Below are 22774 nucleotides of genomic sequence, written 5' to 3'. Positions count from 1 at the left end.
TGTGTGTGTGTGTGTGTGTGTGTGTGTGTGTGTGTGTGTGTGTGTGTAGGCCAGAGGGTCAACATTGGCTTTAGTTCTTCATTGCTTTCCAGCTTAGTTTTTGAGACTACGTCCTCAACTCAACTGAACAGAGAGCTCACTGATCTGGCTAGTCTGACTGGCTAGCCAGCTCCCAGAATTCCCCTAGCCCTGGGTAACAGGTGTTTTACATGGCGACTTGGGATTCAAACTCAGATCTTGTTTGTGCGGCAAGTACCTTATCCATTGATATTCTCAGCTTCTGAACTGAGTTTTGACCCCCGGTCCCCATGCTCTCATAAGTATCCAATTGCTCCTCTCATTCTGTGTTGAAAGACACTTTGACTCACAGGTCGCACTTGGGGAGGATGGCATAGCCGAGGTCAGGCCAATCTTGGGTGCTTAGCCCCTTAACCTTTTCAGTCTAAATCCATCTGTTGATTGTCCAGGCCTGGGGGAGTGAGGGACCCCTCCACAGCCACATGACACACCTCAATGAGTTCTGCTGAGAGTGAAATCACCCTCAATGACACACGGGAAGACTCCTGTGCTAGCGACATTCTCAGTATTCAACAAAGGGGTCCTAGGACTGCCAGATAACTGGCATGCTCACTGCCTTTTTCTAGATTCAAGATTTCCTCCCAGGCTAAGGAGTGCTTTTCTGGCTTTCTTGACGTTTCTGCGCATGAGTGCGTGCGTGCGTGAATGTGTGAGTGTGTGAGTGTGTGTATGTTGACATTCATACACAGGAGCCAGTGGGTACTTTCCTCAATCACTTCCTACCTTAGAATCTCTCACTGCGGCTACAGCTTGCCAAGTCTGCTACACTGGCTGGCCACCAAGGCTCAGCTCTCCTACTTCCTCTGCCTCTGTGGTGCTGGGATTACAGGTACCAGCTCCTGTACACGCCTTTTTTTTTTTTTTTTTTTTTTTTCTTTAACATTGGTTCTGGGGTTTTGAACTCAGGTCCTCAGGCTGCGTGGCACTTTACTGTCTGAGCCACCTCCAGAGAAGGCCCTGAAGATCCTTTACTTAGGCTTTTCCCTCTGAGGTGATTCCCACCCCACCGTTACAACAAGGGCTGAGGATTCCAGTACTCCAGCCCCACTGAGAATCCCCACACAGCTCCCCTGGCAGCAACTCCCACCTCTTCTGGGAAGACTGATTTTGCTGCCAAAAGACTCGATTTATCCTGCGCTTGTTTCCAAGAAATTAGATGGTATTTGCAGTGTGTTAAAATATGCCGAAGGTAATTAGAGAGAATAGGTCAAAAAGCATTCACCACTTTACGGACTTGGAGGGGTTTAATTAAAATATTACAATCTGTAGCTACTTAGCACCGAGTACCTCAGGACAGGTTCCAGATGGAGTCTGAGCTGCTTTTTCTGTCTGCTGTCTGGGCAAGGTCAGGCAGGGGCTGCTGCAGACAGACTGACTCCTTCCCCCGGAGCAGCCAGCTCCAGGGATCCCACCAGCGGATGGAGGGCTCCTCGCTGTGACCCAGATGGGCTAGCCAAACGGCAGCTTCTGAATCAATGACTGAGTGTGTCTTCTCTCCCTACTTGCGATTTCCCATCTAGCCTCTCCTACAGAGACGTCTCCCTGCCTTCTGTGCTTCCCACCCTTCCTCGGGACATCACTGTGCTGTCTGACTGGGAACAGGACCCTAGGGAGCTGTGGCGGGAGCTGTGGCGGGAGCTGTGGAGAGACACAGCCTGGAACCACAGCCAGTTCTAACATGGGAATCGTTGGCTGCCAAAGCAGGGAGCCGCATCTGCTCAAGAGGTATGCAGTGCAAACGCAGCCACTGCTCAGGTTAGCTTTCCGCCCTGATTTCCACCCTGATCCAGGTTGCCTGCTCTTGTTTCTCCTATGACTGACTTCCATCCGGCCCTGAAAACAATTCCTGTGTAACAAAAGTTACATTACTTTTCTTGGCGGGGGGGTGGTGGGGTGGTGGCAGGGTCTTGTTATGCAGCCTAGGCTGGCCTGTAACTTTTTCTCTCTTGACTTAGACATGCAGGTGGGAGCTCTCACGGCTGGCCTCCCACTACCCATTCTAACCACAACTAATCTCTGCTGTAACTATAACATTTCCCAAAGCCCTCTGCCTAAAGGAAGACTTTCTCCTCTCCAACCCTGGCTTCTGATATTCTGATATTCTCTGCAGTGAACACCTGCCTCCTTCTGTTGGCATTTCTTTCTGCAAATGTGTCTGACAATTCCTGGAATTTCTATTGGCCCCATGACTACTACCACTGTTACCTCTCCATTCACCAGGCCTCCCTCCCCCCATGTTCCCATTTTACTTTCCATCCTAACCCAGATTAAACCTCAGAGTCTGCCATTGTGGTCATTTTCTGACAAATCCCAGCCTCCTCTTCTCTCTCTACTTACCAGTTTCATCAATTGTGAATCCCCCCCTCCTCAATATTCTCTCTATCTGCCTGCACATAATTGAGCTTTGATGGAAAAAAAAAAATCCGCAGGAGAAGCAAAGCTGGTGTCTCTGTGTCTTTGCTACTCACCTCCAACTCTTCCCTGGATTGTCCCAACAACCCTGCCACTGAGCTTTGTCAGTTCACATGCTCCTACTGCTCAGAGACCCTCGCCAGCCTTCCACATGGCCCTCGGGCCTCTCACTTTCCCCTTAGCCCTTCTCTGGTCTCCTGGCTGGTGATTTTGCTGCCTTCCTGTATTTGGAGGAAACGGGAAGCTATTTAGCAGACACATCCTCTTCCTGACTCCCGAAGGTGTAACCCTGCCTGCTGGTGTTCATCTCCTGCTCTATCAGAGAGGTGGCCCTTTCTTTGAAATGCTGGTCCCTTCTATAGGATCTGGACCACTGCCCTCTCCATCCCAGGAGCATCTGTGGCCACACACAGAACCCTGATGTCCTTGGAACCAGGAAGTCCAGCCACCACAGCCTCCCTTCTCCTCTCACTAATACTTTCAGCAGGATCACTCTGTTCACAACAACTGGTGTCCTACTTTGTTTTTTTGTTTTTGGTCCTTCTAGTCCACTGACCTCTGTACTTCTTCCCACTAATTGGACCCTGCTGACCTTCTTTTCGGTTTTGTTTATTTTTCGTTTGTTTTGCTGCCTTAACTATACCTCAAGACTACTCACCAGTATTTCCAGCTCCCTCTGCACCTTCATAGGTACCTGATCAAAAGCCTGCCTTTGCTCAAACCTCCTATCTGCTTTCCTCTTCCTAACTCTAGGGACTGATGGCCACAGGGACAACGGCAGCCATAGGTACCAGAGATTCAAGGTTTGCCATCAAAACAAACCAGGCTTCCATCCCTGGTCCCCCTTCTGTTCCCTTCCAGTTCTCTGCAGAACAACCTACAAACTGAACCATGATGTTTAATCCCCCTGATAGTTTACCTTGATCTCTCTGGAGTATCCCACCGCAATGGACCATCTCTACTTGAGAAACAGCAACATGCATGCCTTGGTTTTCTTCCTACTCCTCTGATTCTCACTTTCCTGCTTCCCCATTAACTCTTTCAAAGCAGCTGAACTCTAAGACCAGAGTTCTCAGTATGTAAATGACAATTTTTCTATACATTTAGAAGTTAGTCAAAACAAAGCTCCACACAGTTCCCCCACATTCTGACTCTGAAGGAGGTCCAGGAGCAATTCTCAAGTAGGCCAGAGTGTTTGGAGTGAGGGGTTGGAACAGCTCAACTGATAGGTTTTGTGTCCTCAGGCAAGTTGGTCAGTACTAGACAGTTCAGCTCAACATGAAATATGGTCATTGCCACTTGCCTCATAAGGAAATGGTGAAAAATGCCTAGTGCGAAGCTTTAGACAAGTATGAATGAATGGCTTAATGAACAGCAGCTTTATCATTAGCACATACAGGTAAGGGGCTTAGGGACATTCTTAGGGCCGGGACAATGAGGCATGGGCTCTAGTGACCCAGGAAATCTGCACCAGAACAGGAAAGAAGACAGGGTGATGGAGGAAAGGGGGAGCAGGAGAGAAGAGCACACAGTAGCGGATGGAGGAGAAGGAGGGGAGGGGGAATATAACTGGACACCGGTGTTTGAGGGTTTGGCTTAGGACTCTGATCTGATAATGGACACCAAGGAGAAAGACAGACATCAGTAATGAGCATGCCATCTGGTCAAGTCTGCTTTGTGCACAGTTCCCACGTTCCCCTTCCATTTTCCAGTCAAGGGAAAAGATGCAGATTCATGTTATCAAATGTCTTCTGTGCCATCTAGCTTGTTAATAATGAACTTGGGACTGAAACTTAGATCATCTTAGTCCCAAGTATGGTATTCTATCCACTCTAAATGATTTTATTATAAATGCATATGCACACAGACAGACAGACAGGCACACACACAAACACACACAGAGATGGGCATACACACACAGAGATAGACAGACAGATACACAGACAGGCAGAAACACACACAGTCAGACAGTCAGACAGGCAGGCAGGCACCTACACATGCCACATTCACACAGATGGCCATGTTTCCTGTTCACGCCCTGTCAGGTGTTTGGTGACATCAACACAAAAGTAACCAATAGAACCTGTGTCCTGCCTTTTTCTTAGCCCACTCTGCATGATTCCTATAGTTTTATAGGAAACTAGGTGTGGTGCTATGTCTCTGAGATCCCTGTACTTGGAGGATAGAGAAAGGGGTTTCAAGAGTTCAGGGTCATCCTCGGAGGCTGAGCTACAAAGAGGCCAGCTTGGGCTACTTGAGGCCTTGTCTCAAAAATGAAAACAACTAAGATTTTCCAGGAGTCAAAGCAGAGGCTAATGTCTTCTGATGGGAGGGAAAGAAGAGGCTCGAATAAACCACCAATTTCAAAAATTCCAAAATGAGGCCATAGTTCCATCATCCTCATTCACATCAATCACAAAGCCAATTCATTCTGGTGGCCCTCAAACATTTATCGAGAACCTATTATTTGCCTGTCTGTGTGCTTTGGTATAATTAATTGCATGGAAAAGTGAATAATTAAAGCCACATCATATTTTACACGATGGAGGGAAAACAATACTCCACATAGAATGGCCAGGGAGCTTTAGATTGCCATCTTTTGGTAACCTGCTTCAAATTGGAGATTTGTGTAATTGAAGGACTTTTGTCCCTTTTTAATAGTAACAGTGAGGTTTACCCAAGCTGTTCAAAAGAAAAAAAAAATCACAATTACAGTAGAATTCAAATTAGTTTAAAACAAAAGATCTGGGGGGCGGAGGACACCTCAAAGACTGCCGGAGTAGACCATCTAGGATGGAGCTCTGCTCTTGACCTTCAGGAAAGCTGGGGAATGGTCACCTTAAGCTTTGGCCTTCTCATTGCCTCCCTCTCCACAGCCTGTGGAACAGTGAGGAGGAGGAAGACAGGAGGGTGAGGCTGTGCTGAGACTCTTGTCCCCTTCAGTAACATGCCTTGCTTCCATTTCACAGTCACCAAGCAGGCAAGATTTGGTTTTCTCCTTCAGTAACAAGGACTCTGTGGTGAAGGCTAATGAAGGGTCCCTGCTATGTCTAGCCAGCTTCAGGACTGTGGTGGACAAGACAGTGGCTTCTGAGAGAACCCACAGCCACTAGAGGATGAGGTGTGCTCAGCAGCTCCAGCTGTGTAGCTGGGTAAGCTACACAGACGTGCACCTGAGCCTCGCAAGCATCACTGTGCCACTTCTAAATGAGCACTGTCAAGGTCACTGCCTTGCTTGGTGATGCCATGGGCTAACAGGGTAGTGCGTCTTTAATTCAGCAGGGAGGAAAAAGGGATCCAGAAAGGTGAAGATAAAAGCCTAGGGATACACAGCCATAGAGTGGCAATCCCCCACCACCCACTTTCACAGTGGCAGGGGTACAATGGGGTAACAGAGGTGAAAGCGGGGGGGGGCAATAGGGGAAGAGAGGTGAAAGCAGACTGGGGCTTAGTGAAAGTATGCAGAAAATTTAGTCCGGTGTCAGAGTCACTGGAGATGGCCCAGATGGGGCCCACAACAAAAAAATGGGCAGAGTACTTGACTAAAACACCCTAGAATGATAGCCCTTCTCCCATCCTGAACTTTTTCTTGTAAATAAACCACCAGGACTAAGAACAACCTTCCTCCAAGGAAAAGATCTTGACAAGAGATCAGATCCCACCACTGTCCAAAGGCCTCACTGCTCTGGCCTCCCAAAGATGCTCTGAAAGAACAGATTGGCCAAGGGTCTCATGGTCTGCAGACTAGATACTCTGTGCCTTTCCATGTGGTTGGCATCTGGGAGTTCTGCACCTGGACTTATGTGCCAGTCAGTTGTTCAGCCATTCTATCTACTGGTTCAACACATGTCATAAAGCAAGTCCTGTTCTACGTGCTGACCCATATAGGAGTCTCCACTCTTTACAGGATGTCCATCTTCCTTCTAGCACCTGACAAGCCGTAAAATGCTTACATCCTACCACCGTCACCCTGAGCCCTGCAAGCTTGGGTGGGCACTGCCCGATGCATTTGGAAGGAAGGTCGATCCAGAGGGAAACAGGTGATCTGTCCAAATGCTCAGTTATTCCAAGGATACTGTCCTTTGTGTCTTTAATTTAAAAAAGTAAGAGGTATGGCTATATAGGCTCTTTGCAATAACATGCAGACAAGATCAAAGCACATCATACACAGGAGATCATGGCCACCTTAAAGTTGAACAGTAGGGAACGAATGGAAGGCCTAATTGGGAGATATTTTCACGACTCTCTTCCAGATTCCTCATTAACACATCTATAAGATGCACTGGGTTTTAGCTCTGCATGTTCTTCGGTGTGGTAACAGTTTAGTTCCCTTCCGTGGCCCGCTTTCGCTCTGCACGAATTTCATCTTCGTGCAAAGGTGCTTAGGAAGTAAAGCATCACCTTTGGTCAGAAGGATCCAGAATACAATCATTTTAGTGGTCAATACACCTTCTCCCCATGAGGGGTCCTCGGCTCCCCAGGGCTGTCTAACAGCTGAGTGCCATCCTGCCCCGCCGATGGCCTTTTGCCCACGTGCAGCATTATAATCGCTTATGGCTGTTGGCAGGCAGTCTTCTTCGGTTCACGTGAGAGGTGAGAGTGTGGGCCGCAGGGCCCTTGAGGACAGGATGGCCAGGTATGCTGTCAGAGAAGCCCACAGAGCAGCCTTTTGATGGCATGCTCCACGTCCTCTCTGTATAGCTAAAAGCATTGCTTCAAAAACCACAGGGCTGTTTACTTCAGAGTTTGGGCAAAGCAACGAGAGCACTGGGGCCAGAAGGTTGGGCTGTGTCTCCGTTAGAACGGATGGATCTAAGACAAGAGTATAAGGGGTGGCTTGCTTTCCTATTTCTGTGTGGTTCTGATCTCTTTGTGCAGCATGTCAGCAACCTGTTTCCTATGTTCCTCTCCCATTAGACTATGAAGGCCGTGCTATGTCGGTTTCCCCACCTTTCTATGCCTGCTCCTAGCAAAGACCTTGATACAGAGAAAATGACAGATAAATGCGGTAATTAGTCAAAGTAGCAAGACCTAAGGTTTAAGGAGCAGTAGAGAGCAAGATGAGCCAGCCTGGGGTATGACCCAGGTCTCCATGCCCAACCTGGCTGTCTGAGCTTATTCCCTTTCCCAGGTGCCCTCACCTCGGCAGACCGGCCTGTGGTCACTCCAGGCTGCAAACATGTCGCTCACTTTCATGCAGGTGATCCGCTTGGACCCTTGCAGGTCATAGCCCTCGTTACAGGTGAACTGGACGCTGGATCCTAACCTGGGAGACAAAGTGTGTTGTGAATTCATTCCCTAGGCCCACCAAAGCCCTGCCCTGAAGGAGGACATCCTGGCCCCTAACACAAGTCTCCCGGGGAACATTCATTCTCCTTCGGGCCTTTCATCTGGGTTCTTCTGTTGGAGGGTGCAGCTGCCCTTGATCTAGGTTGTTTGGGAACATTTGATGGTTTTAGGATTGAGTTAAAAGGAGACTTTGTGAGCAAAGAACACTGCTGGGAGGTAAGCATCAATTAGGGCGAAGGGTGGGATTCTGGTACCCACAAACCAGGGTGAAAACAGAGGACTATGGGAAGATGCCTTGACAGGACAAACCTCTGCAAATATTTACCATCTGAGGGGCTCTGAGGTATGCTGGATGACTGTAGGCCTGTCACCATTCCTGTGACGGCCCTTTGAACTCTGGCTACATGTGTTTCAAGCCATTTAACATGGGCATGCTTTAGCCATACCCCCTCACAGCCCATAAGGTAGGGCTATCCTTCCAAGGATCAGACTTGGTGAGACCGCAGCTTTTTCCCAGTAACTGTCACTCCTGTATCCATCTCACCCTCTCTACCCCACCTCCAGGAAAGCCAGGACTTGTCCTCCCTCATACCCAGGCCACCCCACCTCACCCCACCCTACCCCACCCCACCCCACCACATTTGCAATCAGAAAGTCCCCCAGTAGCTTCTTACCTGAAGTCTGAGCCTAGTCTTTTGCCCCTTTCTGGTATGCCAGGGTCTGGACACATATTATGTCCTTGGGACACACCAACCTGAGTTACTACAAGGCAAAAAAACAAAACAGCACACACATAGAGAGACAGTCTCAGGAAGGCACCAGGCTGGGCAGTGTCTCAGGGTGGGAGGAGGAGACAGGATGAGGCCCTGCTCCCCTGGAGTGGTGGAGGGTATCGGGGCTCTACCAGACAGGGTTTTCCTGACTGTGCAAGGTAGGAGGCTGCTTTTGAAAAATTCCTTTGCAAGAAAAAATTCAAGTGAGATTCTTTGGGATCCTGTGGGCTCCAAGGCAGCCCTCTCGCCCAACAACCATCCTGTTCCCTCGTCCCACACCAGTGGCCAAAAGTGGACTGTCCAAAGGCTCTGGTGACCTCCCCGTCCTGCACTTCAGATCCAGGGATGGAAACTCTAGGTGAGATGACCTTGTCCCCCAACCTCGGCCCCAGATGGAGAGATGACTCAAAGGAAGGTAAATAAAAGGTGAATGCATGGTTAGAAACGGTAAAGAATGAGAGAGAGAGTTGCAGCTTCAAGTTCAAAGCAAGGACTCGAGCTCAGATATGGACATTTCTTCTGAGAGCCCTCTTCTCATCAGACTCCCATCAAACCACAGTAGGCAAGCAAGGACCAGAATACTCTCTCCCACCCCTCCCAGTGTTACACCAGCCAAGAGTATCTTGGGTATCTTGCTATCTGGGGTATTTCTAGCAGGTTGGTATGACATTCTTACACCTTTTTACAAAAACCATATGAATGGCTGCCTGAGATAGAGCCAAACTCAGTCTGGGGCGGCGGGTACATATAGCGCAGACAGTGGGCAACCCTTAGGCCCCTGTCTGTTCATTGTTCTTGATGGTTCACATTGGTCAGGCTGGCCTAACTTCACATCTCTGGATTCCTGGAGTGGCGTATCACTGATAGCCTAGCCCAGGCAGACATCTTGGCCAGAGAAGTTTTTATCCAAGGACGCACCAATCCCATGGCAACAGCAACTGAGGAGTTACAGGGCGTCTACAGCAACAGTCTCTGAGCTTGCTCATGTCCCCCCATCTTCCACTCGGCACCAATAATGTGAGAGAGGTACTCTACCACCCACTCACACTACTCATTCATTCCCCACAGTGGGCATACATTCACCAAGCCAGCCCTGTCCCAGCTTTTCGTACAAGACTTTCTTTTGGCTACAAGAGGGAGAAGCCAATGGCAGTTGGGAATGACCACTGTCTTCAAGGAGTTTCCCATTGAGGGAGGCCATGAAGCATTGAAGAAATTTCAGGACAGGAATTGGGAGGTGATGAAAGATGCTCAGATGAGGGACCAGAAAGTTTTCCCAGAGGAAGCGGCACTTGACACACATCTTATAAAGGGGCAAGATTTAGACACATGGGGACAGTGACAAGGCAGAAGGCAGGCACAGAAGAGTGAGGCGGAGACAGAGAGACAGAACTGGGGGGGGTATCAAGTGCAACTGAAGTATAGGGAAGGGGAAGATGACAAGGTGGAATGTGGGGCTTCAGATAGATGACTTTTGAGGAGTATGAGTCTTATCCTGAATACACAAGAATAGGGGGATTTTGGAGAGTCCTGTGCAACCAGGTGTGCAGCACACGCCTTTAATCCCCCCACTTGTGCAGTAAAGGAAGGTGTATCTCCGTGAGTTCGAGGCAAGCCTATGCTACACACGAGTTCCAGGTCAGCCAGGGCTACATAGTGAAACAAACAAACAAAACCAAGACCCCAAAACAAAACAAATGAAGAGTCCTGGGTGGCATAAAAGCCATCCTTGTTGAAGGAAGTTCTATGCTTATCCAGGTCAAGGACAAAAGTCTGGTGAGGCATATGTCATGGGGAACAGATGAGAAAAAGTGGGCGTCAGAGAATATAGAAGGATAAGGCAGGAAGAGGGAGAGCAGGAGCCTCCTGAGCCTGGGGCTGTGAGGACACTGGTAGCTGATGGAAGGTAGGGAACGGCTGAGGTTTCAGTTCATTGCCACAAGTAGAGGCCTAGAACAGCCCCTGCTTGCATCCTCCAAGTAGCCCAGGGGACTGCTGACAAGGGAATCTGGCCACTTAGACAGGCTCTAGCTCAGGCCAGACCAGGCTGAACTCTTGGTTGTGTGGCAATGCCAGCAAGGCCTCTTGGGTGGCTCCATACTTCCAGCTTGAGGCATGCCAGATCTCCAGACATTAATCTTTACCCTATTCCCTTCCATATCAACCCTGTACTTCCAGCGTTCTATGTCCTCAACTTAACAGAACCACGAACTGAAGTCTCTAAAGCAGAGAGAGTTTTCAGGAGCCAGGGTGTTTTGCAAGGACAAGGAAGGAGAGGGTAACTGGGCTCCAGGTGAACAGGAGTTTGGGTAGTAAAGGTGGTAACCGGGAGGGGAAGATGGTCCCTAATCCAAGAGCTGTCCCTGATGACTTTGTCATTTGGCTTGTGGACCATCCCTGCAGCAGATTGGAAGCTAAGTGCCCATCTCCCTCAGGTACCGCCCATTCAACTTGTCCAGGGACCGCACCCATCCTAAAGTCCTTAACAGAAACACCATCCCTTAGCAGCACCTTGAGAATTCTCAACAGTTCGCCACCCCCACCCCCGCCCATCCCCGTTCAATAATGACAGCCATCCAGGAAGTAGGCAAAGCTGAACTGGAGCTAAGGATGACAAAGCCCACCACCCTGCCTCCCTGAAGCAGCACCTAAGGTACCATTCAGGAAGTTAGAAACCTGACGCACTCACATCCGCCAGCACCCTTTCCCTGGGCAGTGACTGATGGTCATCCTTTGAAGACCTAGCCAGCTCTCCAGGAAAGAAGCAAACTTAAATCCAGGGATCAGATCACCTCATGAATTGCAGAAGCAAAAGACATTCCCCGCTGTCTTCAGAACTTTCTACCTCCTCTGCCAGTCTACACCAGAAATGGATATTTGACTTGCTATTGGCTACTGGGGGTCAAGAATGCAGGGTAATCCTGACCCAAGCAGGGACGGCCCCACGAGGAGGAAAAATACGTGTCGATGCCTTCTATCCAAAATGAAGGGAGATGCTGACAGATGTGCAGCTGAGAGCCACGCCAGGAGCTGCCATCCACGGACTGTCAGCTGGAGGAAATCAGTAGGGCTCACCCCTTCCCTGAGCTCAAGACAGCTGTCCACAGGGGTTCTGAGCAGAATTTACATGCTGAGTCCATAGAAATGCAGAGATCAGCAGCTACCTCAGAGGAACCTGGGCCAAACTCACACATTTTTTTTTTTTTTTTGAGGAAGTCTTACAACCTTGTTAGAAGAGATATCACATACACATAGATATGTCTACAGATGGTTTATCTGACTTCCCTGGACTGGTTTCTTCAGTTTTCTGGGGCTGTTGTGGGCACCTGGGGAGGGAAGGTGTGGGTGATGAAAACCATGTGCTCTCTCAGATAAATGTAACCCACACCACATGTAGTTTTTCAGCTACTTTGTGGGCCTCCCACAGGGAGGAAAGCCCTGTGTGCAAGGCCCATCTTAGATCCTCAGCATCCCTGGAAGGAAAGCAGACTAGGGTTCTGTATCACCATTTTATAGAGGTTTAAACTAAGTCATTAGCTTCTAGGGTAGCATGGCATAGCCATGTGAGGTCCTGTCCCTCCCCCACCAATGTTGGACATTTCTTTAGGCTTATTTATGGCTCCATGCTGAAGTATAAAGCAAAGCCAAAGTTGCTGTGGTTCATTTGGTCTCCATGGCTACAAAAGGAGCACTTGGGCCCATGGCCTAAGTGGACCATTCTCTGCAGGGTTCGGGGCTGGACCACGGCTCTCCTAGGGCCCCATCTCTGCCTCAGCACAGACCTTGGGAACCTGGTCACTTTCTTCCATCTCTCTTACCAAGTATAATTCTGGCGATTGCAGAAAAAAAAATGAGTGCAGGGAGGAGTTCAGGAAGAGAAGCAGAGGGAAGCAGAGGCAGGTCAGGAGAGGAAGAGAGAGAAGAGGAAGGGATGAGGGCAGCGAAAGGGAAGGAAGGAAACTCAGAATCAGTCTCCTGGGGGAACCAGAGCAGCTTCCTTGTACTTGGCTCCAGAAGGGAGACAGAGTGTCTGCTCCCCAACCCCAAGGCTTACACTCTAAATCCCTTCAGCACAGGCCCATCAAGTATCTCTCTGGACTTGATGTTCTAGACCATTCCTCAGCACCAGACCTCTTTTCATCTTCCAAACACCAGTAGCAGAAACATGTTCTCAAAGACGCAGTTTGCCCAAACAGGGTGCCGCCAGAGTTTCCCCACCGCCCACAGAGCCAGGACCTGAGTCCCCACTTCACTCTGCCCAGCCAGGTCCAGCACCCTTGGAGAAGTTCATTAGACACATCCCTTCCTCCTCTTCACCGTCTGACCTTAGGAGCCACCCATCTCCACACCCCAGCCTGAAAAGGCGCCAGAGAGAGCACTGTCTTAGCAGGTGGAAGTGAGTCAAAAAGAAAAATAAAGAGAGAAATGTGCAGTAATGACTCCCTGGACTGCAGATCGAATGGGAAGTGAGGAGGGAAGAGGAAGGAGAAGATGGAAGGAGAAGGCAGAGGGCAGCCCCGGAGCTGCTCTTTGGCTGCAAGCTCCGTGAGTCCATGCGCAGATAGAGGGCGGGAGGGACCAGGGAAGTCATCTAGCAGAGGCTGGTTTCCCTGTGGCCACATCTGGTCACAGCACCAGAGGTTCAGACCCTAGTGTGAGCCCTGTGCCCCAGTATGCAGGGCGGGCCGGCCAACACTTACACACAGACGTCTTCTGGTTATTGTCTTTGCTGGGCATCAGCTTCACGCCTCGAGACTTCAGCTCGATCTGCTTCTTGACTAGAGAGGACAGAGAAGGAAAAAAACAGTTGAAGGAGTAGTGTGCCACTGGCGAGGGGTTCCTGCAGAATGAGGTGTGCCTCTCCTTGTGACAACTGGGACATAACACTGTCATCTACAAAGTTCAAGCTTGAGAACCATGGGATCCAGCAGCAACAACAAAAACATTGCCTATGCTCCCCTCCCCCCGGGACAAACAGATGACCTCATTTTAAGTATGTTTTTTGTTGTATCCACACCTATGCTGGGCTGCACTTGGTCCAGGAGCCACAGGTTAGACGTGCCTGCAAGTCAGATTTATCTTGTCTCTTGGTAACATAGCAAAGGGTGGCAGGGGCTCTGCTGTGAAGAAACAGACCTCCGAGGGAAGCAGGGAAGGAGCTCCCTCACCCTGTGGTGTCTGCAGAGCTCTGGGCTTGCCCAGGCCTCTCCTGGGAATGAAATGAAATTCCACTGCTGCTGAGGTCCCTGGGTATGGACTAACTTCAGTCTTCTCCTGGGCTGGAGGTGGGTGGGGGTGGGGGTGGGGATCTTTTGTGAGATCCACAGTCTGCTAAGTTTGGATCTGGAATGCTCTCCCCCAGGCTCTATGTACAAGGGTTCAGCTGCCAGTCTGTGCCACTACCGGCAGGTGCTAGAAGCTCCTGCAAGTGGGACTTAGGTGAAAGAAGTTAGGTCATTAAACTTGTGTCCTTTAAAGGCTTCTTTTGGACTCTAGACCCGTTCCATTTCTTGTTTGTTTGTTTGTTTGTTTGTTTCCGGGCTGCCATGAAGTGAGCGGCTCCTCCACCAGGCATTCCCTCCATCATGTATGGTACTGCCACAGGCCTAACCCATACATTGATACCTCTTGAAATCATGAGCCCAAACAACCCTTTCTCCTTTTTAATTTGATTGGCCTTAGGTATTTGTTATGGTGATGGGAAGCCGATGAATGCATAGTTCAGCCTCTGCATGCCTGTACCCTGTGGATCCTTTCCCACACACAATTTCTGAGCCAGTCCTGACAGGGAATGGTAAACTGGGTCAAGTTCAAATTATCACTACTTCCCATATCATCATACCATTTGTAATATGGATATTTGTGATACTGCAAAGTCAAACACGAACTCATGCATCTACCACTGGGCTGCAAATCTTTGCCCTGTGGTATGAGTTTTGTAGCCATTGCAGAGGTGAGGTATATTTTTCTCCCACCCCTTGACTTTGGGTTTGGCCACTGGAAATTTGGGGGCCTGGAGTCCAAAGCTTTGAAAAGCACCTGCCGGGTTAGGCTTGTCTGCTGCATTTTCACCATCACGGGAAGATGTTGTTTGTGGAGCTGAGCCAATAGACCCAGCTAGACCCAGCCCACACCAGCTGGCTTGGAGGCAGGGGAAGCTGAGTTATGGAGGTCACTGAGGGATGGAACTTGGGTAGCTGCCTGATGGATAAAAGTCTTGACTTTGTCCATTCGACAGCTCCTCAGGTCTTTGCTGAGTAGCATGCAAAAGGCAGAGCTCTCAGTTACAATGGCCCATGCTTCACCCCTTCTGTCTCCTGTGGTCTGGCTTCCCTTGCTCCTCACAGCATTCACCTGGCTACCAAGAACTCATTGCATCTCTGGTTGTAAAACCTTGGTCCATCTGTACAATCTTAGGTCCCCTTGTACCACATCAGTTGTCAGTTGGCCCCTGGCTGCCGACTCAGCCCTGATTGGTGCCCAGGAGTGGTAACAGCTGTGCCCAGGCACTTGCCGTGTGCCAGGTCCTGGGTGCTCTACCAGTTCTTCACTAGCCTCCTTGGCTCCTCACTCTGGAACCACACACAATCCCTCAGCAAACCCTCCCCAGTGTATACCCTCTGAGCCACTGCTGACAGTCTCCATATCTGTCACCTCCATATCTGTCACGAGTGTGGACCCCTCTTCCCTGGTTGCCATGACCTTCTGCCTTCCTCCTTCGTATCCGAGTAGCCTGCTCTTAGTTCAAGCCTCAGAGGAACGCTGGTTGAGTGCAAGCCAGACCATGCCACATCCATCTCTGCTTAGAGCTCTCTGGTGGAACCGTGCTCTCCTGGAGCATAAGCTGGAGTCTGTAAATGGCCCACGAGGGCCAACCTGCCCTCCTCTTAGCCTCGCTGCCTTTTTCTTTGACCTCCACCACTCTTCTCCAGCTACACAGATCTTGCTGCAGTGTGCCAGGAATACGGACTGCCCTGGCTGCCAGTTTCTTTAGAATGATTCCCCTCACATGTCTGTGATTTGTGCCCTGGAAACAGTTGGGAAAACCTCTTTTCCTCATGAGCCTTCACCCAGCACTCCATTAAATGGCACCTCCTGCCCCTCCTCAGTCCACCTCCTGAGGGTTCTAGCACACTATATCATTTTTAGTTTTTTCTCTAACCAACCAACTAACTAACTAACTTAGCAATTAATTTTTTGAGGCAGGCTGTCATTATGTAGTCCTACCTGGCCTGGAACTCATTACGTAGGGCAGCCTGGCCTCAGATTCAGAGACCTGCCTTCCGCCTCCCCAGTTCTGGGATTAAACCTGTGTGCACCACACCTGGCTCATTTATCATCCCATACTGCACCGGAAGCTCGAGCAAGGAGAGCCCTCTTGTTGGCTACTACATTCTCAGTGCCTAAAAAAACTATCTAGGGTCCCAGGAAACAGTCACTGGGTCCTTAAAGTTCCAACCTCCTTGCCTGGTAGTTAATCCTGCTTGCTTAATAGAAACTGAAACTGGGGATCAAAGATGGTCAGGTGAACAGGAGTTAGAACACAAAGACGAGACCCAGACTGTCTGTGATTGGTCCCCTGAGTGATTCCAATGGTGCTATCCACTGTCCCCAGCCTCCCCCCCGTCCCAGTCCAGGTGATGAAGGCTCAGACACTCACTTAAGATGGGAGGGAACACACCACTTCCCCAAACAAAGTCCGCAGAGTCAGTGCGCGAGGGTCTCCCAGAGCCCCTACTTCCGGCTAAATAAAAAAGCCGGCCTAGGGATTTGTTCCCCTGACGAGTGTCTGTCTACGTGGAATGCATGATGAAATTCAGTCACTACCACAGAGCCCATTCTCCCTCGGCACTCTGGAGCCTCCTTTATAAATGTGCATTGCTCTCTGTGTGTATCCAGCAGGAAAATTTCCAATGAACACTAACATGGGCGCATTATCAAACAGAGGGCATTAGCGGAGAAACATGCATTATTCAAGCCCAGCTAATACGGTATGGCTGGGATTCAACCATCTCTGGGAGAAACAGAGCTGTCTGAGGACTGTGAGGAAAGTTGAAGTTCCTGTCCCTAAGGCCCCAGGCCAACGAGGGTAGTAGGAGGAGGTGGCGGTGGTGGTGGGAGACGTGTCTTAGTCCAAATGTAGCCTACCTAAGGTAAGTCTACAGAGATGGCCACCAAACCTGGATAAGAGGTGGCGGTTTGGCTGGGGTTTGGCTGGGGTTTGGCTGGGTTTTGGCTGGGTTTTGGCTGGGGTTTGGCTGGGGAGGGTCTTACTGGCCTCCCTTCTCTGGTTCTGGTGTCCACTGGAGGGAAGGAGTGAGGATGAGAACAGAGAACTGTAGATACAATTCTAAGGGCACACAATATGCTAGTTTTCCTAGAGAGAGACAGAGAGACAGTGAGAGAGAGAGAGAGAGAGAGAGAGAGAGAGAGAGAGAAGCTGGTAAGAAGAGAGGGGCTGGGAAGGAAGGCTACTTTTTCTCTCTTAAAACTCTTCTGTGGTAATGAAGTCTATACACCTAAAGAAGATAAACAAGAAAGCAGACATGGGGTAAGACGATCAATTCTCACTTAGAAAGACAAATGGGATGTGCACTGAACGTATGACAGGAGTCTACCACAGAAGGCATCTGAAAGACTCTACCTAGCAGTGTTTCAAAGCAGATACAAAGACCCATGACCAAACCTTCGGCAGAGTACAGGGAATCATATGAAAGAAGGGGAGTTAGTATGATGGGGATAGGATAGGAGCTCCACAAGGACCAAATATATCTGGGCACAGGGGTCTTTTCTGAGACTGACACTCCACCAAGGACCATTATAGATATAACCTAGAACCTCTGCTCGGATGAAGCCCATGGTAGCTCAGTAATTGGTTTCCCATAGTAAGGGGAACAAGGACTATTTCTGACAGGAACTCAATGGCAGGCTCTTTGACCTCCCCACTCCCCCAAGGGAGGAGCCTCTGCTAGGCCACAGAGGAGGACTTTTCAGCCAGTCCTGAAGATACCTGATAAAACAGGGTCAGATGAAAGGGGAGGAGGTCCTCCCCAATAAGTGGACTTGAAAGGGGCAGGGAGGAGATGAGGGAGGAGGGTGGGATTGGGAGGGAATGAGGGAGTGGGATACAGCTGGGATACAGAGTTAATAAAATGTAACTAATAATAAAAATGAAAAAAAAAAACTGTTCTGTGGAAAAGCCTCCCACCCCAATGCCCTCTAGAGACCACAGAAGGACTTCTGACTTTCGAATCTGTGCTGGCTAGTTTCATGTCAACCAGATGCACGGCTAGGGTTACTTGGAAAGAGGGAACCTCAACTGAGAAAATACCCCTACCAGATTGGCCTGTGGGAAAGCCATGAGGCCTTTTCTTGATTGATGTCACCCCTGGGCAGCTTCTCCTGAGGTGTAGAAGAAGGCAAAATGAACAAGCCAGGAGGAGCAGGCCAGTAAGCAGCACTCTCCTCCATGGCTTCCGCTTCAGTTCCTGCCTCCAGGTTCTCGCCTTGAGTTCCTGCTCCAACTTCCTTCAGCGAGGGACTGTGATGTGGTGCTGTCAGCTGAAGTAAACCGTCTCCTCCCCAGGTCACTATTGGTCGTGGTGTTTTGTCACAGCAGTAGAAACCCTAACTAAGACAGGACGGAGCTTCCCTCCTCTCCTCTCCCCCAGAAGAACTGCCTGAGCCTCAGGCTGACAGCCTGGTAGCTGGTTGCGTCTGCTCTCAGTCGGAAAATGATCTACTCCCCTGGCCCAAGCTGGAGCTCACTTTCATCCTTCCCTTTCATTTCCTCTGACTTCTACTCTGGAACAGTTTACCAAGGTGGTAAGTGCTAAATGAGAAGGAGTCTAAGCAGTTAATGCGTGTATTAACTCTGTTACTTTTTACTCCTTGGAGCCGGGTCTCCAGGTTTGCGCTACCCATGATACCTATGAGCATCACAAGGTCATTGGACACACATCAGAAGCTATGAGCAAAATTTTGGTCCTCATGAAGTTAACCTTGGAAGTACAGGAGTCACAACAAATTGAGTGAATTGTCCTCGTTCCAGGCACGCAATCTTAGAAGATGCCCAACCAGGCTCAGCTGGCCCAGGCCCAGGCCCTGGGGAGGTATCGTCCAGGTGGCCCACACCAAGCAGGAGCTGATGGATGGGTCAGTGTTATAATCTGAACAGGAAATGTCCCTGGGAAGGCTTATGAAGCCCAGGGTGCTAGCTGATAGCATTACTTTGAAAGGTGTTGGGAACTTTAATTAGAGTGGGGTCGGCCATGGAGCATCTCCTTGGGGTCTGTATCTTGCCCCCAACCCTTCTTTTGTGTCTCTGCTTCCTGAGCACTGTGAAGCGGGTGGCTTTGCTCAGCCAGACCTTAGGACCTCGGCAATGTGTCCAGTTGAGCAGTGGCTGAAACCTTTGAATGGAGAGTAAAAACAGATCTCTTCCCTTAAATTTATTTTATCACAGCAACAAACACCTGACAGAGGAATGGTTCTGGAGAAGTGGGGTTGTTACATTGGGCTCAGAAGCCTACAGAAGTGGGCTTGGGAGGGACTTTAGAAGAGTTTGGAGGAACAGGCTGGGAAGCCTAGAATGCTGAGAGCAGAGACACATGGGAAACTCCGATTGGAGCTCAGAAGATAATGATGTAGATAGGATCTCTACTGAGAACTGGATGTGGGAGATCCATGTTACATTGTGGTGATGAACTTCTCCACAGTCTGTCCAGGTCTTAAGGCTCTAGGGTAGGACTCATTGCTTTTTCTTGGTTCAGTGCAGGGCAGTTGTATTATGTTAGATGGAATTAGGAACTTGTTACTGGTTTTGTTTAAAGGTTAACGATGATTTAAGGAACTGCTAGGTGTCAGGTTAACACACAGGTAAAGGGGTGTGACCTATGATGGTTAGTATTCATTTTCAAGCAGCTGGACTGAGGGACACCTCCGAGCCTGGGGACAGCACATTGGTGAGTGTCTGTGAGGTGTGGTTAGACTTGAGGGCTCTGACCTAGTCAATGATTTTGTCCATTGATGGATTTCAAATCTAAACAGACCATTGGGAGTTGAGAGCCATGAGAGGTGGGGCTTTGTTGGAGGAAGTGAGTCACTGGGGGTGTGTCTTTGAAGGGTACAGGTTGGTCTTGGCCCATTCTTGTTCTTTCCTTCTTCCTGGCCATTTCTCCACCACGCACTCCACCGCCATGCCTCAGTCCCCAAACGATGGAGTCAGAGGCCTTTGAACCAAAATAAATCTTTCTTCCTTTCAAGTTGTTCCTCTTGGGTATTTGTCTAAGACAGTCAGGAATGTGGATCTAGGCAAGATCTATATATCGCCAGGGACATTGGCATCAAAGAGCCACCTTCACACACTGGGGCTTCGGTTGCTAGGATCCCAGGGACACAATCACACTTTTCGTTTGCATATAGCAAAACAGCCTGCCCAGGTGGGTGGAACACGGCGCACCAGGGGAAATCAGCCACAAAACGAGCTCACTGAAAAACTAACTCAGCAGATCCAAGTGGGCCAGGGTGCCAAGGGGAGGGTCCAAGCGCAGAACAGATGATGCTATTGAGTCCCCCGAGAGCCCAGTCTGCAGGCCCAGTCAGAAAAGAGGGGGGTCTGACCTAGGTCTTCTGCATATATATTATGGCTGAGTAGCTTGGTGTTCCCGTGGGAACCCTAACAGTGGGAGCAGGGACTGTCCCTGAGTCCTTTTTGCCTACTTGTGGAACCCTTTTCCTCCTACTGGGTTGTCTTGTCCAGCGCCTTGATGTGATGGTACGTGCCTGGTCTTAGAGTTATGCTGTGTTTGGTTGATGTCCCTGGAGGGCCTGCTCTTTTCTTAGGGGAGGCTGAGGGGGGTGGATCTAGAGGAGAGGGGAGATGGGGGAGGAAAGCCTGGGAGGAGGGCAGGGAGGGGAAACTGCAGTTGGGATCTAATATATAAGAGAAGAAAAAATAAAAGTGAAAAGGAAAGAAAGGAGGATCAACTGAATAGTTGGGTAAAGCAGCAACAACCTGAGAATTTCTGGGGTGCATTCATTCCTATTGCCTACACCTTCATTCATTAGTGGGTGTGCCTGCAAACACTGTGCTACTGGGGGTGCCCTCAGGCACTAGTTGATAGAAAGAGGGCTTTACCTAGGGGTCTGGGAAAACAGCTCAGTGGTTAGACTGCTTTCTGTACAAGCAAGTGAACTGGAGTTCAGCTCCCAGAACCCACGTAAATGCCAGGGGAGTGGGGTTATGTTGCCTCCCCCTAATTCTATCCCTAGAAAACAGAGACATGGGGTCCTCAGAGCAAGTTGGCTAGCCAGACTATACATACCAGTGAATTTTGGGCTTGACTGTGAGACCTTCTCTCTGTGAAGAATGGGCAAGAATGAGTGATGAAGGAAGTTTTGGGGCATCAACCTTAGGCCTCCACAAGCACACATATACATATACACACATGTGAACATACATACAAACACTTTACACAGAGACATATGAAAAGAAGGAAAAAAACAAATAAGATTCTATAACTACCTATAAGGCAAAGATATTATAGTAAGGTAAAGACCAATAATAAACAACAATAATTAAAGACCAATAATTAAACAACAATAAGGTAAAGACCTGTACCTACCAATAAGGTACAGCCTGGTGCCAGCTTGATGCTTCTCAGCACTCTCAGATGCCCACCCCTTCTGCACACATGTGTATAGGTGGCACCCACACACATATGGTCATTCATGTCTGCAAGCAGGACCCTCACAAACATACATGTGAGTCCATGTCTACAAATATTCACCCAGAGAATGCGAGTCGCACATGGATGTGCACTTTCTCACTGTGGGTGAAGAGTCAGGACTCCCAAGAGAAGCCTGCTGGCTCTACCGGGTTGATGGAAGTCCCAGCAGCCATATCCATCTCGTCCGAAAGAGGATGACTACAGAAGGCTGCCAGGCTGCTCCGTTCATCCTTCACATTGTGGTTAATTACAAGACGTTTTCCCGATGTCATGAATGTTAGCGGGACTCAAGGAAGGCATGCCGTGAGTAGGAAGACTCCAGCGAGACAAACAGCTCTCTAGCCTGAAGCTCGGGCTGTAAGGCTGAACTAAGAGGAGACAAGGACATTTTAGGGCAGAGGGAAGCCTGACCGTCCCCTGAGGTCCTGGGGCTGCACACCGAGACAAAGCCTGTGCCTGTGGATTCAGACTCTGCATCCTTGGGCTGCAGCTGGCTGTCCTGTTGTCTGTGTCAACCCTAACTCCCTTGCGATGGGTCCTCCCCAAAACGCTTGCTCGCCTTTGGAAAGTTTCTCCAAGCCTCCCTGTGAGGATCTCAGCTGCTCCTGTCTAATCTCACCCTGTCTTGCTTAGATCTTGTGTTGCCCCTCAAGCTCACCTTTTGAAAGCTGCTAGGGTAGTCACTTGAGAACTTAATTCCAATCTCTTTATGGGACACAAGAAAGATGTGTGTGCAGACTACATCTCGCTCTCCTTCCCTCCCTCCCTGCCACTGCCGCTGCTGCTGCTGCTTCGGACCTACGATGCTGCTCTGTCATCAGTTCTGTGGATCTACCTCAACTACTCACACCTTTTGCTAGACAAGGCTGGCACCCAGAATTCGAGCTCTCCAATTCAGGTTGACACTCAGGGCAGATGCCTGAGGTCTCAGATGCTGAGACCTAACAGATGCTGCAGCCACCTCAAAGGGGAGAATGATGATTCCTGAGTGCAGCTGGCTTTGCCTCCAGGCCAGCTGACTCATAGGATGCACAGAAACTATGGGCTCCCGACTTGATGTGGAAGGGGCTGGGCGGACCATTATGCCTGTGCTGGCATGCATAGCTGAATGGAAGGGTGAGGCCAGGGGTGCTCATCTGGTAGAAACCAGGACAGGTGTCTTGGCACATGTCAACACCATATTTAAAAGAACTTAACAGTTCAGCCGAATCTGTGGCATCCCCCAAAGGGAGAGCTCATGTTACTACAATGTCTGCAAATGCAGACAGAGGCACTGATGCCATCATTCCTGGTATCAACCCCAGAGGTTGGCAGGGTGTCAGCGTAGCAAAGGACAGAAAAATACTGAATAAGTTAGAAAATGAAGCCAGAGAAGATGATCAGCCTCTAGCTCTCACTCCTCCCACGGCACATCTAAATTCAGCCACGGGAGCCTCAAGATGCTTAGGTTTCCAGCGCCTTGAACTCTCTTGAAATTGACAATGACCACCT

The 22774-nt window shown here is 49.6% G+C and overlaps 1 protein-coding gene across 1 annotated transcript in view; it reads right to left on the bottom strand.

Moving 5' to 3' along the window:
- Nucleotides 1–22774, bottom strand: part of Csmd2 (CUB and Sushi multiple domains 2) — a 547489-nt gene that overhangs the window by 243504 nt on the left and 281211 nt on the right. Inside the window, exons 7-9 of the mRNA XM_055610909.1 lie at nt 13253–13330; nt 8454–8541; nt 7632–7756 (exon numbers count right to left, since the gene is read on the bottom strand). Of these exons, the coding sequence (XP_055466884.1) occupies nt 7632–7756; nt 8454–8541; nt 13253–13330 (291 nt within the window). The remainder of the gene's footprint in view (nt 1–7631; nt 7757–8453; nt 8542–13252; nt 13331–22774) is intronic.

Source organism: Psammomys obesus, unplaced genomic scaffold (assembly GCF_907164565.1).
Source record: "Psammomys obesus unplaced genomic scaffold, mPsaObe1.curated_primary_1811, whole genome shotgun sequence".
NCBI lineage: Eukaryota > Metazoa > Chordata > Mammalia > Rodentia > Muridae > Psammomys > Psammomys obesus.
The sequence above is the reverse complement of the archived record's forward strand: the minus strand, read 5'-3'. Positions and strand labels throughout refer to the sequence as shown.